Source organism: Parus major, chromosome 1 (genome assembly GCF_001522545.3).
Source record: "Parus major isolate Abel chromosome 1, Parus_major1.1, whole genome shotgun sequence".
In the NCBI taxonomy this organism is placed as follows: domain Eukaryota; kingdom Metazoa; phylum Chordata; class Aves; order Passeriformes; family Paridae; genus Parus; species Parus major.
The window spans coordinates 55,433,755-55,447,162 of NC_031768.1; the positions used below are offsets into that span (position 1 = coordinate 55,433,755).

Here is a 13,408-nt window from a genome sequence, read left to right on the forward strand (position 1 = left end):
CTTTTTTTTTCCTAAATTCCTAAACTTCTGTTTTGTAATGTTGTTGTAATGTACTCTAGTAGCTTTCCAAGAGGCGTTTTATTTCCATTGTTTCTTTGCTTTTGCAGACATACCACAAAATGTCAGTCCAACCACACAGCGGCCTGTGCTGAAAGCTTGTAACCATGGTAATGAACTATATTCATGAATTGCATGCACTTCTTAGCTTAGCTTATGTAGTTGATCTGTGCTTTCAAGACTGCTGTGATTATTTTTTCAGTTTTGTACATTAGTGGAGTACTAAACCATATTAGAATTTGCTTTTTAAGAATCATATGAATATTACATCCTGAAACTATTCTTACTGATTACTCTGCATAGCTCTTCTATCTTTTGTGGGATTTTATTTATTTAAATTTTGATTATGTTTTTGAATGCAGTACTTTCATAATCCTTAAGAATTATTATGCAAGTTGTTTAGGGTTTATGGAACTGTAACAGAAAGGATTGCGTAATATTTTGAGTGTTACTAAGTGCCTATTATATCAAATCTGAGAACTTTTGGTATTCATTCTGTGTTTCTTTGTCTTGGTTTTCTTGGTGCTATAGCTGGAATGGTTTAAGCTATTGTTTATCAGAATAATTCAAAAGAAGTGTTATCTCAACAAAGTTATAGTAGATGTTTATTTGCAAACTGCTGAACTGTCTCACTGTAATTGGTAGGACAAGTGTTTCTCTTACAAAAAAAGTTACAATGTAGGTGTGCGTGCCTGCTAGATTTATTAGATAGTCAGTCTACAGACTATTACTATATTGGCTGAGTTTTAATGAAGCTTGAGTCAAGAGTTGCTCATGACTGGTGGTCTCAGGAAAAAGTTTATATCTGTAGTCTTTGTGTTAAAGAGAAATTTTAATAATGGAAAAAAAAAATTTCTTAATTTTTAAAGCAGATTGCACTATTTCTTGATGTTTAAATGGACTACGGGTTTTATAAAGTAGATGTCATAAAAGCGATTGTATTAATTATACATCATGTTTATTTCTCTAAGTGAGTGTAGCAAAAAACCCCCAAACCTCTTGAATTTGGCATATAAACAAAAATTGAAGAAAATAGAGCTGAAAGGACAGTTTGTACATAATTACAGAAATTGGATCAAAGAGAAATCAAGTATATTTGACAGGTACTTGTCTAGAACATAACATATTGATATTTGTGTAATGACTATAGAGCAATCTGAATTTATCCTGTAAGTGTTTCTGCTTGTAAATGCACTGATATTGAATATTGTTTCTTATCAGCAATTCCATCTAGGTAGCTGTCTGTGGCAGACTGTAGCTTAAAATTTTCAAACTTAACTGCCTTTGGTCAAACATTATGTTTACAGTCTGCCACAGACAGCTACCTAGATGGAATGTGCTGGTAAGAAACAATATTCAATATCAGTGCATTTACAAGCAGAAAACACACTCACCAAAATTTTAATGCCAAAAAGTGTTAATCTAAACCATGGACAGATTTGTACATCAGATGGATACAATTTGGTGCTAAAGTTTGAAGTTCAGATACCTGCTTTGGAGAGAAAAGTAAACTAGGATTTTTTGTTGTTTTTACCAAAGTCAGTTTTTTCATAGAGCATTTTAAGACAGTCTAATTCTAAGACATTTTAAAATTAATTCAATGTTTCTTTCACTTGTTTTGTTAACTCAGAAACAGTCTAGTACAGATCTGAGCTTGCTTTTAAGGAATTCATTAGCATGTTTTTGATTTGTTGACACTTGTCACAATGTCTATGTGTTACATCTTTCTACCTTGAGCCACATAAATCACCAAACCTGGTTTAGATTATGGTGAGTTCAAAGCCTTTTTTTCTTGTTTAGTAGAAATATATGGTCATTTAGGTTACATACTGTCTGGAATGAATGCTAGACGCTGAATGTCAAAGTCAATTTTGGGTAATAATAACTTTAATGAAATTAATGTGGTCAGTCAAGATTGGAATTATAATGATAAAGTTTCTTTAATTTTCTGTTTCTGAGTTCAGCAATGGATGATGTCAGTATTGTTTTCTGTATAATTTTTTCTTGCACTTTAGATCTGATGTATAGATACATGCTTAATGGCATGTTTTTTCTATCTAAATGTGTATAATAAGTGATGAATGGTCTTACACATACACCATACAAGCAAGAAGTCTGTGACTTCAGCCCACTTCAGATAAAGTGGAATATGTCATTAAACAGAAGTATTGGCTTGGTCATTCCTAATTTGCTATTTTTTTTTCCAACCTAAAATTTCAAATGGATGCCAAATTTTATATCATAGGAAAAAAACAAATCACTGTCTTACTGTAAGGCTAAAATATGTGGAGATTACTGAAAGTCCTTAAGTAGCAATTCAAGTACTCTACATGTTCAATTCTGTACTGGTTTTGGCTGTTTGGGTTAACTGGTAACTGGTTTGGTTATGGTTTATTCTGCTGAGATTGACAGATTCACTTACAGTAGATATATTCTATTAATGCACACAGCAGATTCATACTTAGGATTCATCGTACAATCAAAAAGAATTGCAAGCCATGACTTGAAATGTCTGTCCTGAATCCTTTTGAGTGTAGTAATCTCTGTTGGGCAGCTGCCATCAAGTTCTAACTAATCTCTTCTGTTTCAAAACACAACAAACCACATAAATAAAATCTAGTTTAGTCTTTATGATTAAAGATATGTCTCTTTAAAAAGTGGAAACCAAATCAGATCCAAGCATAAATAGTGTTATAACCCTAACCTGGCAATTAAGTACCTTGCAGCCACATGCTCTTTCTTCCCTGCTGGGATGGAAAAAGGTAAAGCTCATGGGTTGAGAAAAGAACAGTGTAATAATTGAAGTAGGTTAATACTACTACTACTACTACTACTACTACTACTACTACTACTACTACTACTGCTAGTGATAGGGAGGAGTAGAAAGAGGAGAGGACTAAAGAGTGCAGGGAGAAGAGTGAAACACAAGAGAAACAAGATACACAACACAGTTGCTCACCACTGTGGACCAACACTGAGCCAGTCTCTTCCTCTCAATCAACATCTCGTGAGCATCTTCCACAGTTTGCATGCTGAGCCTAATGCCATATGGTATGGAGTATCCCTTTGGCCACTTCAGGTCAGCTGTCCCAGCTATGCTCCTCCCAGGTTTATTGTGCTTCTGCCCACTGAGCAGGGCACATGGAGAGCACGTGAGCATCACAGATCATGGAACCTGAAAGTTCCTTGACTTTGGGTAAGCACTGCTGTGCCACAACTTAAACATCAGTGTGTTATCAACATCCTTTGTAGACTCAATTCAAAACAGAGCACTGTACCAGTTACTAGGAAGGAAATTAACTCTATCCCACACAAACAGAGGTTCCATGTCTCACAGGGCATGACAAGGGAGAGAGAAGTACAGTCTGAATGCACACTTTTTCCCATAGCTGTCATATAAAGGGAAGCAGGAAAGAAATTTTTCTAACCATTGCCAATGTCACCCTCAGTACAATGCTACACAAGGTATCAAACTAGCATGAGCTTTTCAGGCTGAGCCAAACCCTACAACACTACCTGAACCACTACACAGGCTTAGCCAAACCCTGTAAAACAAAGTAATACAGAGGAGCAAGTCAATGCTGCTCAGGGCTAGAAGTTAATTCCTTTAAATAAATAGACTGCTTAAGGAAAAAAAAAAAGAACAATAATAAATTTAGGGAAATATTAGCTATTGTGTGGGCCATTTTTCTCTTCAAGATCTGTTGAGCTCCCCTGAAAGCTCTGGTAGTGTTTGGCTGGTACTTCTAATTAAAAAGGAGTACCCATTCTCATGCCACATTCCACAGTAGCCAAACATGTGTTGTTTTATTTTCAGTCCTAATACATTCTTCTGTTGTTGAACAGATTGTCTCTTTCTAACATTACATATGCTTAAAAAAAAATGTTTAAAAAAAGATTGGACGTGGCACTTGGTGCCATGGCTTAGTTGAGGTGTTAGGGCATGGTTTGGACTCTATGATCTTGAAGGTCTCTTCCAACCTAGTGATTCTGTGATATGTAGGTTTTGTCAAATTTAAATCTGCTCTATTTTTGTGATCAGAATTACATTGTTTTTTTAATTTTTTTAACATTTTAAATGTTTGTGACAAGGCCCCTCAAGTCACAATATTTCTTGTGGAGAAAAATTCCTGCTGCATAACTAACAGAAATGATGTACATTTCGAATTGCTAAATCATGGAAGTGTTTTAAAGCCTTAAGAATGCAAGTAATATACACTAGATTTTAGTGGATAGAGATGTGATTGGTTTATTTTTGTTCCCATTCATTGTGTTTTTTATTTCTAAATTACCTCCTGAATTACATCTATGTGCAAAACTCTCTGTTAATGTTACAGTTTGCTTTAGCTGCAAAGGACCATGGACTGCAGTAAATATTGTGGCATATGCTTTTGCTGCAATTCCAATTCAGAGCACTGTTTGACACAAGCAAAGTGTTGGTATAGTTTTAGTGGTGTGCCTAGGATTCAGTAGCATCTAACAGAGGAGCTTTTTTATTTTATTTAGGAAGCAGAAGAAAGCACTTAATTTTCAGTGATCAGGGTTTTGTACATTAGAAGATCATCTCAAGCAGCTAATAGCTATGGCTGATCTGAGTTTATCAATTATTTACAAGAGTCAAGGCATATTTGCAGCTTTTATGTTTATATGAAGCTACTGACGTCTGGATACATGGAGCAGCATATCCAAGGCAGGGCACAGCCAACTGCAGCACAGAAAGCTGCATTATTCACTAAGTTTTTGGTCAGGTTTTGCAGCCTGCATCAAGTTCTCTGCTGCTATGGCTACGCATTTATTTGCAGTAGCATTAGCCAAGCTAATGCTACCTGAATTGCATTAATACAAATTTGAGATGCAGCTTTGATTGTATATAAACACATACCTCAAATGCAGCAGAAAGAGTTTATCTTTACAAGCAGGCCATATTAAAAATGCTGCGAGTAAAGAACAGCTATAATAAAATGCAAGCAAAAAATACAGATTGCTTTTTGAGACTGCAGAGGTTGAAAGAGATCTTTCTGTCACAATCAGTAGCTGCATTGTGGAGTACATTTCTAAAGCTGACAAAAAGGTCTTGTTTTCTATACTGAGATCAAACTTCCATGGTAAGAGATGGTTGTAATTGTTATAGCTGTTTGTTCAGTAGATTTACACACAATAGAATTATTTTCATGTCACATGTAGTCTGAAGCATTTTAAAGACTTATGTTAAATAAAGCCTTATGTAGTAATGTCATTTTGTCCAAATTTAGCATAAGAAAACCCTTTTTTCATGTTTGTTGTGTTCATCACATATTTATAATAGAACTGTCATCTGATATTCATATTAATGTCTCTGCTACCTTATTTTTGACAAGCAAAGCTGACAGTGAGCTCAAGCTCATCTTAGTTCTTGAAACAGTGTGACCACATAGAGGTCATTCTTATTTCATCATTGCATGTGACAGCAAGCTATGATTGGCATTTCAACCTAATTTTTCCTTAAGTCTGTGTGTATTGCTGTCCTTTCCTCAACTGTATGTAGTGAGCATTAGGAAGTGAAGAAGGTACCCATACAGATAACTTTTTCCCCAGATCATGTTAGCAGTAAAGATACCCTCCTGAACATTAGCAGTCCTTCATGGTAGATCCCACTTTCAAGGCACAGTGCATGTTTAGCCGTGTGATCACAAAACATCAGTACCTCTAGTAGAGAAAATTTTTTTCAGCTTTGTAAAGTTTTGCTCAACAGACAAGTTTTCTCAGTAGAAGACATGTAGTAACTGTAGGCACTGTTATGAAAGGAAAACATGTAATAGGATTTCTATTAAAAATGGTGCTCAGTTGTTGCCATTTTAAGACCAAGCCTTCAGTTCAATATTGACTTCATAGGTCAAGTAAAATTGCTGCTTATTCTAACAGAAATAATTCCCCTGGAACCATCTACACTGTTTATAATAGTTTTTTTCCTAGAGCATACAGCAGAGTTCAAAGAAACTGACCATAAAAGTCAATTTTGCATGTGTGGAAAGGAAAAATAATATCCAGACAAGGAAAGTGAATTTACAAATTTTTCTTTCTTTCTTTAGAAGTATTTCTGCATTGCCACAGTTGCAAATACATACCATCACAAAAATATCCCTGAAGAATATTCATTCCAAAATATCTAGGAAAAAGATTAATTTTGATGAAGAGTTCTCAGCAGTCTCTCATGCTCATAATTTAATGTTAGAATGAAGAAAGTTTCCAGCTCAGAAGGGATTGCAGCCAGCAGGAGTTTAGAATGAAAAATGAAATTTTTTTTTTCTGTGGCCTTTTCTAACAAAATGTTCCTTAAAATAAAGACTGACACAGGAAGGTATAAACCACTCATTTATTTAAGCATTTATTTATTTTAAAATGCAGAATGCTGAAAAATGGTTGGAAACTCTGTCAAGAGTGGAAAAGGGTACTTCAAATTAGTAATAATTGCATATTATTACGGTGAAAGTACTGATCTAGACAGAAAAAAATGCTATCTTGCTCTTAGTGTTAGCTAAACACACACTGGCAACCTGTGTTTAGAAAGGTGAGGAGGAATTGTAATCCTACAAAACATGTCCCTGTCTATTTTATTAGTCTTGTGAGATTTCCCTTATCAACTCTCAGGAGTGAGGTTGCATGCATATCCTTCACCCTGTATCTTATGATATGGCATTATATCTGAACATAATGTAGGCAAAAAGGAGAACCTGAGCTTTTTCAGAATAAAAATTTTAAGTACTAGCCTGAAACAAGGTGGACCTTATAATGAAGCTTTTTTTCCAGAGGTTTGACAACTTTATTCCTAAAATGCGACCCTTTGAAGATGTCAAATTAGACACTCAGAAGAGCTAATTGCTTTTGTAAATATTTTGCCAGTGTTCATTGGTATTAGTTGAATAAGATCACAGCTCTCAAGGGAGGCAAGGACACTTTCTGCAAGATAAGAACGATAGCAAAGAGGTGACATTTGAAAGCAGTGACACTGTATATTCCATAATTGCATATTCAGTAAATGTCAGCTTCATAATCGCCTAGGTAGGTAACCAGATTTCCAAAAGCTACAGCAGACAAGTTATATATTCAAAGCAGTCAGCTGAAAATTTATCAGTGGAAAATCTTAAATCTGCAAAGGGAGCTGTAAATTGGCAGCAATTTGCCCATATTTGTCTTTTCATTTTTTAGTCACACAGAACTTCCCATTCGAAGACAATTACCAAGTTTATATTGTATAGCAGAGATTCTGTCACTTCTCAGAGCACTTTTCAAGTGTCTTCCGTATTTGTTAAACAAGATTTTAGGTATAAATTTACCAGTCTGTTTCACTTCTGTTTTCTGAATGTTAAGAACAAGTAGTATCTAAACTCTTTCCTCATTCCTCAGAGGTTTTTAGAAATTTGATCTGAATAGCAGATTTGCTGAACAACAGCCATAAATAAATAAATAAACAAATAATGAAATAGCTAGATAGATACATGCACATATTTCCTTAAAGGGGTTATCTATCATAAAGAAACTACAAATAAACCACAAGTGAAATATTAGGTAGGAAATTTTTGTGAGCTAGACATTAAAAATGAGTTTTCTCTGGTTGAGGACTTCACTGGGGACAAAATCTGAGATACTAACAGAGTATGATTCCTGACCTGAGTCTTTTCTGTGACTCCAATGATGACTGGTTAATACAACATTGTTTAGTCAGTCAGAATTCAAAAGATTTAGAGAAAGGACAAAACATTATTCATTAAATTCTTCAAGCACTTTTCTTAAGTCATCTCTTTTTGCCATGTAAGTGAATGTGTTCCATTAATGCTCTGGGATTTTTTTTCTCCTTTGGGAGAATTCAATTTCATTTCTTTTCCTAAGCGGTTGCTGTAACAGAACAAAAATGTTGTGTAGAAAAATACTGGAGTTATGTTTCTGCCTGGCTTTTTTCATTATAGCCAATCCTCTACAAAAGTGCAAACATGCAGAGAAAACAATGGTATCTTCAACTTCTTCCTTTTGTTGAGGTGGGAACACTTCAAAGATTTACTTTCAAGTTTTTGAATACTCTAAAGGGAAATTGGCAGTTCAGTTGTATCAGAATTAGTGCTTGTGCCTGTAAGTTGCTTGATAAATCCAGTATCTTTGTTTCATTCAAAAAATAGATGAGTCTTGTGTATTTCCACCATACACGCCTAAGGCAATATCTGCATCAATCACCCAGCAAAATAATCTGAAGCCTCAGGTGGCCTTTTGGTGTCTCAAACCTGGAGATCATGAGTGATAAAGGAAGGAAATGCAGAGGTCAAATGCAGCTCTTGCCTGAATGGCAGGAGGAAAGATGATAACCAGGATTCCACTGAATTTTCTGGAACACTGTGGGCAGGTTGGTCTGCAAATCCTCTTTTCTTATGGTGAGGTGGGTTGCAAATCCAAGATGGGAAGCTGCAGTTTAAGTAATTTCAGGAAGGAATATTTGGGTTTTGGAAGATACTGGGCTAATCAATCTATTCTGTTTCAGCACACATGTGAAGTAGTTTGGCTCTTACACTTGGCATGGTAATCTTTTGCTTTAAAAAAAAGCCAACAACTTTTTACAGCAAAATGGTTTTAACCAAACAGAAAAACTATGTGAAGTCTGTGTAATTTTACTTCCTGGAGGATAACTAGTATATGCTTCTTTCTTTGAGAGCCTATAACTGTCTAGTTAGTAGCATTGTCTTTCTATTACAATGGTTTGTCATAATGTCTTCAAAAGAAGACTTTGTTTGTAATGGTGAAGTTTTTTATTTCCATGGGGAAAAGAGTTTTTCTCATGTTTGTTTTTTTTTCCTTGGCTCCAGATACTATCTAACTCTATATACCAGTGAAATAAAAGAAAAACTGTTACCTGACCCTATAAGCTTGACCGTATTTGCCATAGGTTTTAGTTTGCCAAATCCCAGTCTTTAGATTTTCTAAGAGTGAATTTATTCTACACTGCTCAAACGTGCAGTTCTTGATTTTCTCCCTCCTTGTAGCATTTCAAAATGATAAAATAAGAAATTGAAAAGATAACATCGGGACTACTTAGAGTTATAAACAGGGAAATGGAATGAAATCTCAGCAGATTTTTAGCACAGGCAAATAATTATTCCAGAGGTTTTTCTTTTTATCTGTTTTAGGCTTTAAGCTTGTTTCCTTGTATTTGAAAAGAGATGAGTGTATATGGTGCATTATAATATAGTGCATATAAAAATACTGGAATTAGCTCTTGACAGTCTACTTTGTGTACTTGAGGCAGGATAGTTTTTAGGTCAGGAACAAAATTGAATATCACAGCCTTATTTGGGGGTTTCAGAAGATATTTGGGCATCTGTGTACTGCACCTAATCAAGCTATACAGTTTCAGAAGCATGTCCAGGAATGTGGCAGGAATCATTGCCATTCATCCCCATCCATTATGAGTATTTGAATCAGTAGACTCACTAACATTTGTTATTTATAATGACACTCAGTGAGCAGAGGGGCTAATGAACAGAAGGGAACTTTCCAGTGATACAGAAAACATGGTTTAAATCCTCTCCTCGAGGGAACAATAAATCTTGATGAACCAGGGTTAAACACAGCTGAGTGAGAACTTTCATTACCCAGCTTAGCTTTGGCACCTAAGTTTTACTGGTTTTTTAGCTTGGTAGCTAAATTTATGAACAACAGAAGAGATTCCTGTCAGAGTTGTGTACCTTAGCTGAAAGGCAGCTGTTTGAGTTACTACAGATACATGTTAGCCAGAGAAATAAGTCTTAAAGGTGGTGATCTTCCCATTGTTTTCTCTAGGCTCTGGAGAAGGGATCAGAATATAAAACCTATTAATATATAAAGGCTTCTGCTGCATTTATAGCTTTGTATAAGCTGTTGGCATTTTCTGATTTTGGTTGTTTTTTTCTGTAGTCATAATTACATTTGGTGATTTTTTCTTAATGTTGCCTTAGTTTCAAAAGCAGAGATTAATCCCCAAATACTCACAATTCCATGCCAAAATTGCTTTGTTTTCTGTGCATAAGCACAGAAACATTTATCTGAGGACATATTCTTATTTCAGTGGGCGCATTTATTTCTGTCATTACCAGAGAAGGGAGAGTGAATATTTTTTTTTTCTTCCCGTGCTCTTAAATGTAAGTATCTCCTTTGATCCATCTTTTCCAAGAGAAAGTGAACTTTACAGTATCTAATCTTTCACTCTGCAATCAATCAGTAGCTCAAGAGCTGTCTGAGTCAATCTAATGCTTCCAAAATAACTCATATGAACGCCATGCCAAATTAAGGGATTAGGCTGAAGGAGGAGCTTGTGGAGGACACTGCTACAATTTGGTCAGAATTTATGAAGTGAGATAACATTAAATGAGAGATATGTCAAAAGAAATGCTACAAGCCAATAGAGTGCCCCATCCTTTCTTCTGACCCTAAACCTTGTTTGTTTTTTTGTTTTTTTTTTTTTTTTTTTTTTGGGTTTTCTTTGGGGTTTTTTGGGGTTTGTTTTTTTTTTTTGTGAAGGTGAGTGGGAAGTGGCTTTGAGTTCCTTGGGTTTTATAGCATCATTAAGGTTGAAAAAGACCTCCAATATCATTGAATTCAACCTTTGATCGAACACCACCATGTCAACTAAACAACAGCACTACGTGCCACATCCAGTCATTTCTTGAACACCACCAAATATGGTGGCCCTACCACCTCCATGGGTAGCCCATGTCAAAGCCTTGCCACCCACTCAATGAAGAAATTCTTCCTGGTGTCCAACCTGAAGCTACAAGGGTGCAACCTGAGGTTGTGTCCCCTTGTCGTGTTGCTAATTGCCTGGGAAAAGAGGCCAAGCTCCACCTTGCTAGAACTTTCTTTCAGGTAATAGAGTGTGATAGGGTCTACCCTGAGCCTTCTTTTTCCCAGGATAAACAACCCCAGCTCCATTGCCCTTCTCTGGACATGCTCCAGCACCTCAGTGTCTTTCTTGTAATGAGAGGCCCATGGACAATCAGAGGACTTGAGTGCCACTCAAGTGCCTCACCAGTGCTAAGTACAGTGGGACTGCCCTGGTCGTGCTGGCCTCACCATTGCTGACTCAGGCCAGGGTGCCATTGGCCTTCTTGGCCACCTGGGCACAGCTGGCTCATGTTCAGCTGCTGTTGACCAGCACCCCCAGGTCCTTTTCCATTGGGCAGCTTTCCAGCCACTCCACCTCCAGCCTGTAGCACTACAGGGGGTTGTGACCCAAGGACAGGACCCACCAGTTGGCCTTTCTCAACCTCTTACAATTGGCCTCAGTTCATTTATCCAGCCTGTCCAGATCCTTCTGCAGAAACTTCCTGACCTCCAGCAGATCAACACTCCTGCCCATCTCGGTGTCATCTGCAAACTGACTAAGGGTGCATTTGATACCCTCATTCAGATCATCAGTAAGGACGTTAAACAGGACTGGTTCCCCAGGCTGAACACTTCTAGCAACTGGCCGCCAGTAAACTGGGTTTAGCTCCTTTCTCCACCACTCTCTGGACCTGGCCATCCACACTGTGTTTGACCCAGCAAAGAGTGCACCCTCTCTGAGCCATGGCCTGTCAGCCTCTCCAGGAGAATGGTGTAGGAGACAGTGTTGAAGGTTTTACTGAAGTCTGTGTATACTACATCCACAGCCTTTCATCAGTCACCTGGGTCATGAAAGGAGATCAGGTTGGTCAAGCAGGACCTACCTTTCCTAAACCCATGTTGGCTGGGCCAACCAGGGTGAGGCCCTGGTTGTCCTGCACATTCCGTGTGATGGCAGTCAAGACAATCTGTTCTATAACTTTCCCCAGCACGGAGGTCAGGCTGCCAGGCCTGTAGTTTACAGGATCCTCCTTCCTGCCCTTCTGGTAGATGGGTGAAATTTTTCACAGTTCGTATTGTTTGGTTCTTAAACTGAGTTCTCCAGGCTCTCTTTACTGACATCTACAATTGCACTGAAAGGTAGAATCAAAGCACTAAATGCATAAAGTGTTTTATAATGTAAATTATTCTGTGAAATCACGTATCAAGCATTTTTAACTGACCTCCAAAATTAATCTATGTATCTAGTCTTTTGAATTGATAAAATATGTCATAAATAGATTCACAGTTTAGGGTGTTTAGGCTCCACGTAATGTGTAGAGAGAGGCACATACCCATCCTATGTCAACATAGGTACAGGAGTTAGCCTATATAAATTGTTAATACTCAATGAGTTCATGCCTCCAATTAAAGTGCTTGAGGCTGAGAGACCTGATAAGGTTGTTCATGTTTTAGTTCTCTATCTCTGTGTATAATAAAGGTAATAAAACAGGACACAGTGCACTCAATACTGCAGATGAAAGCTTGAATAGCTGCTCTTTAAGTTCATATTCTGTCCTAGGCAGTGATGCAAGTGCTTCTGAGGGGCAAAAAAATTGTAATTCTCTTACATGTATACTTACAAAATTTACATTAAGTTTGGATAGCTAACCTTGTTATGCTGCCAAATTCTAGTATTTTGATATTCGTCTCTTTTCCTTTACTATAGAGTATGCTTATGTAATTTGTGTTAAACTGCTAGTGCAGTAATAATATTTTTTTATCTACTCGTGCTTTATTTAACTAGCTGGATTAAAAGTAAATAGATCAGTAGAATGGCTTTAAGCTATGCAACCTTCCTGGAATGCAAGGTGAGTTCTTAATTTCAGCATAAAGAGTAAATCAGGGTTGATGAGTGAGTAGCTGCAAACTGCATTTTTGCTATTCAGCACAGAAAAAAAAGTACTTTGCTATCTTGTAATCCCTAGTTTTATAATTGTACTGTAGATGGTAGTCTTCCCCTTTCTCTAAGAAATATAAAATCATTTTAATTCTGTGTGATCCATCATCAGGCAACTGCTCAAAAAAGTAACATTCTTAAATGCTCTCAAATGTCCAGTAGCAAAAATAAATGAAGGGCAGAGTGCATTAAGGAATTTCCAGTTGTGTCTCACAGGGCAGAGAAAACTGCTGTGAGAGAGCTCCTGGGATAGCTCCTACTCTTGCTGCCTTTAGCAATAGCTTCTTGACTAATCAGAGCTTACCCCAGTGCTTTAAGTCTGTTCTTTCTCTGTTGCCAGCTGCTGACTGAAAACAGGACACAGCCAATTACTCTCCGCTGAGCTTACCCAGTCTCTGTTTATCCACCTAACAGCAGTTGCTCTGAGATCATTTTATTGAAAACTTGTTATGTAGTGAGATCTCCTATTATAATATCTTGTATTTGTTTCAGTGGGGTCAAAAATACAGGAATCTTACAGTCTATGATTGGATTGTATTATTTGGAATAGTTGCTTCCTATGGGACAGAAAACAAAACATGCTGAAGTGGA

At 36.9% G+C, this 13,408-nt stretch overlaps 1 protein-coding gene across 4 annotated transcripts in view; it reads left to right on the top strand.

Moving 5' to 3' along the window:
- Positions 1-13,408, top strand: part of DIAPH3 (diaphanous related formin 3) — a 202,269-nt gene that overhangs the window by 146,026 nt on the left and 42,835 nt on the right. For all 4 annotated transcript variants that reach the window (XM_015632106.3, XM_015632078.2, XM_015632087.2 and 1 more), the window contains one exon: positions 108-167. In XM_015632106.3, the coding sequence (XP_015487592.1) occupies positions 108-167 (60 nt within the window). The remainder of the gene's footprint in view (positions 1-107; positions 168-13,408) is intronic.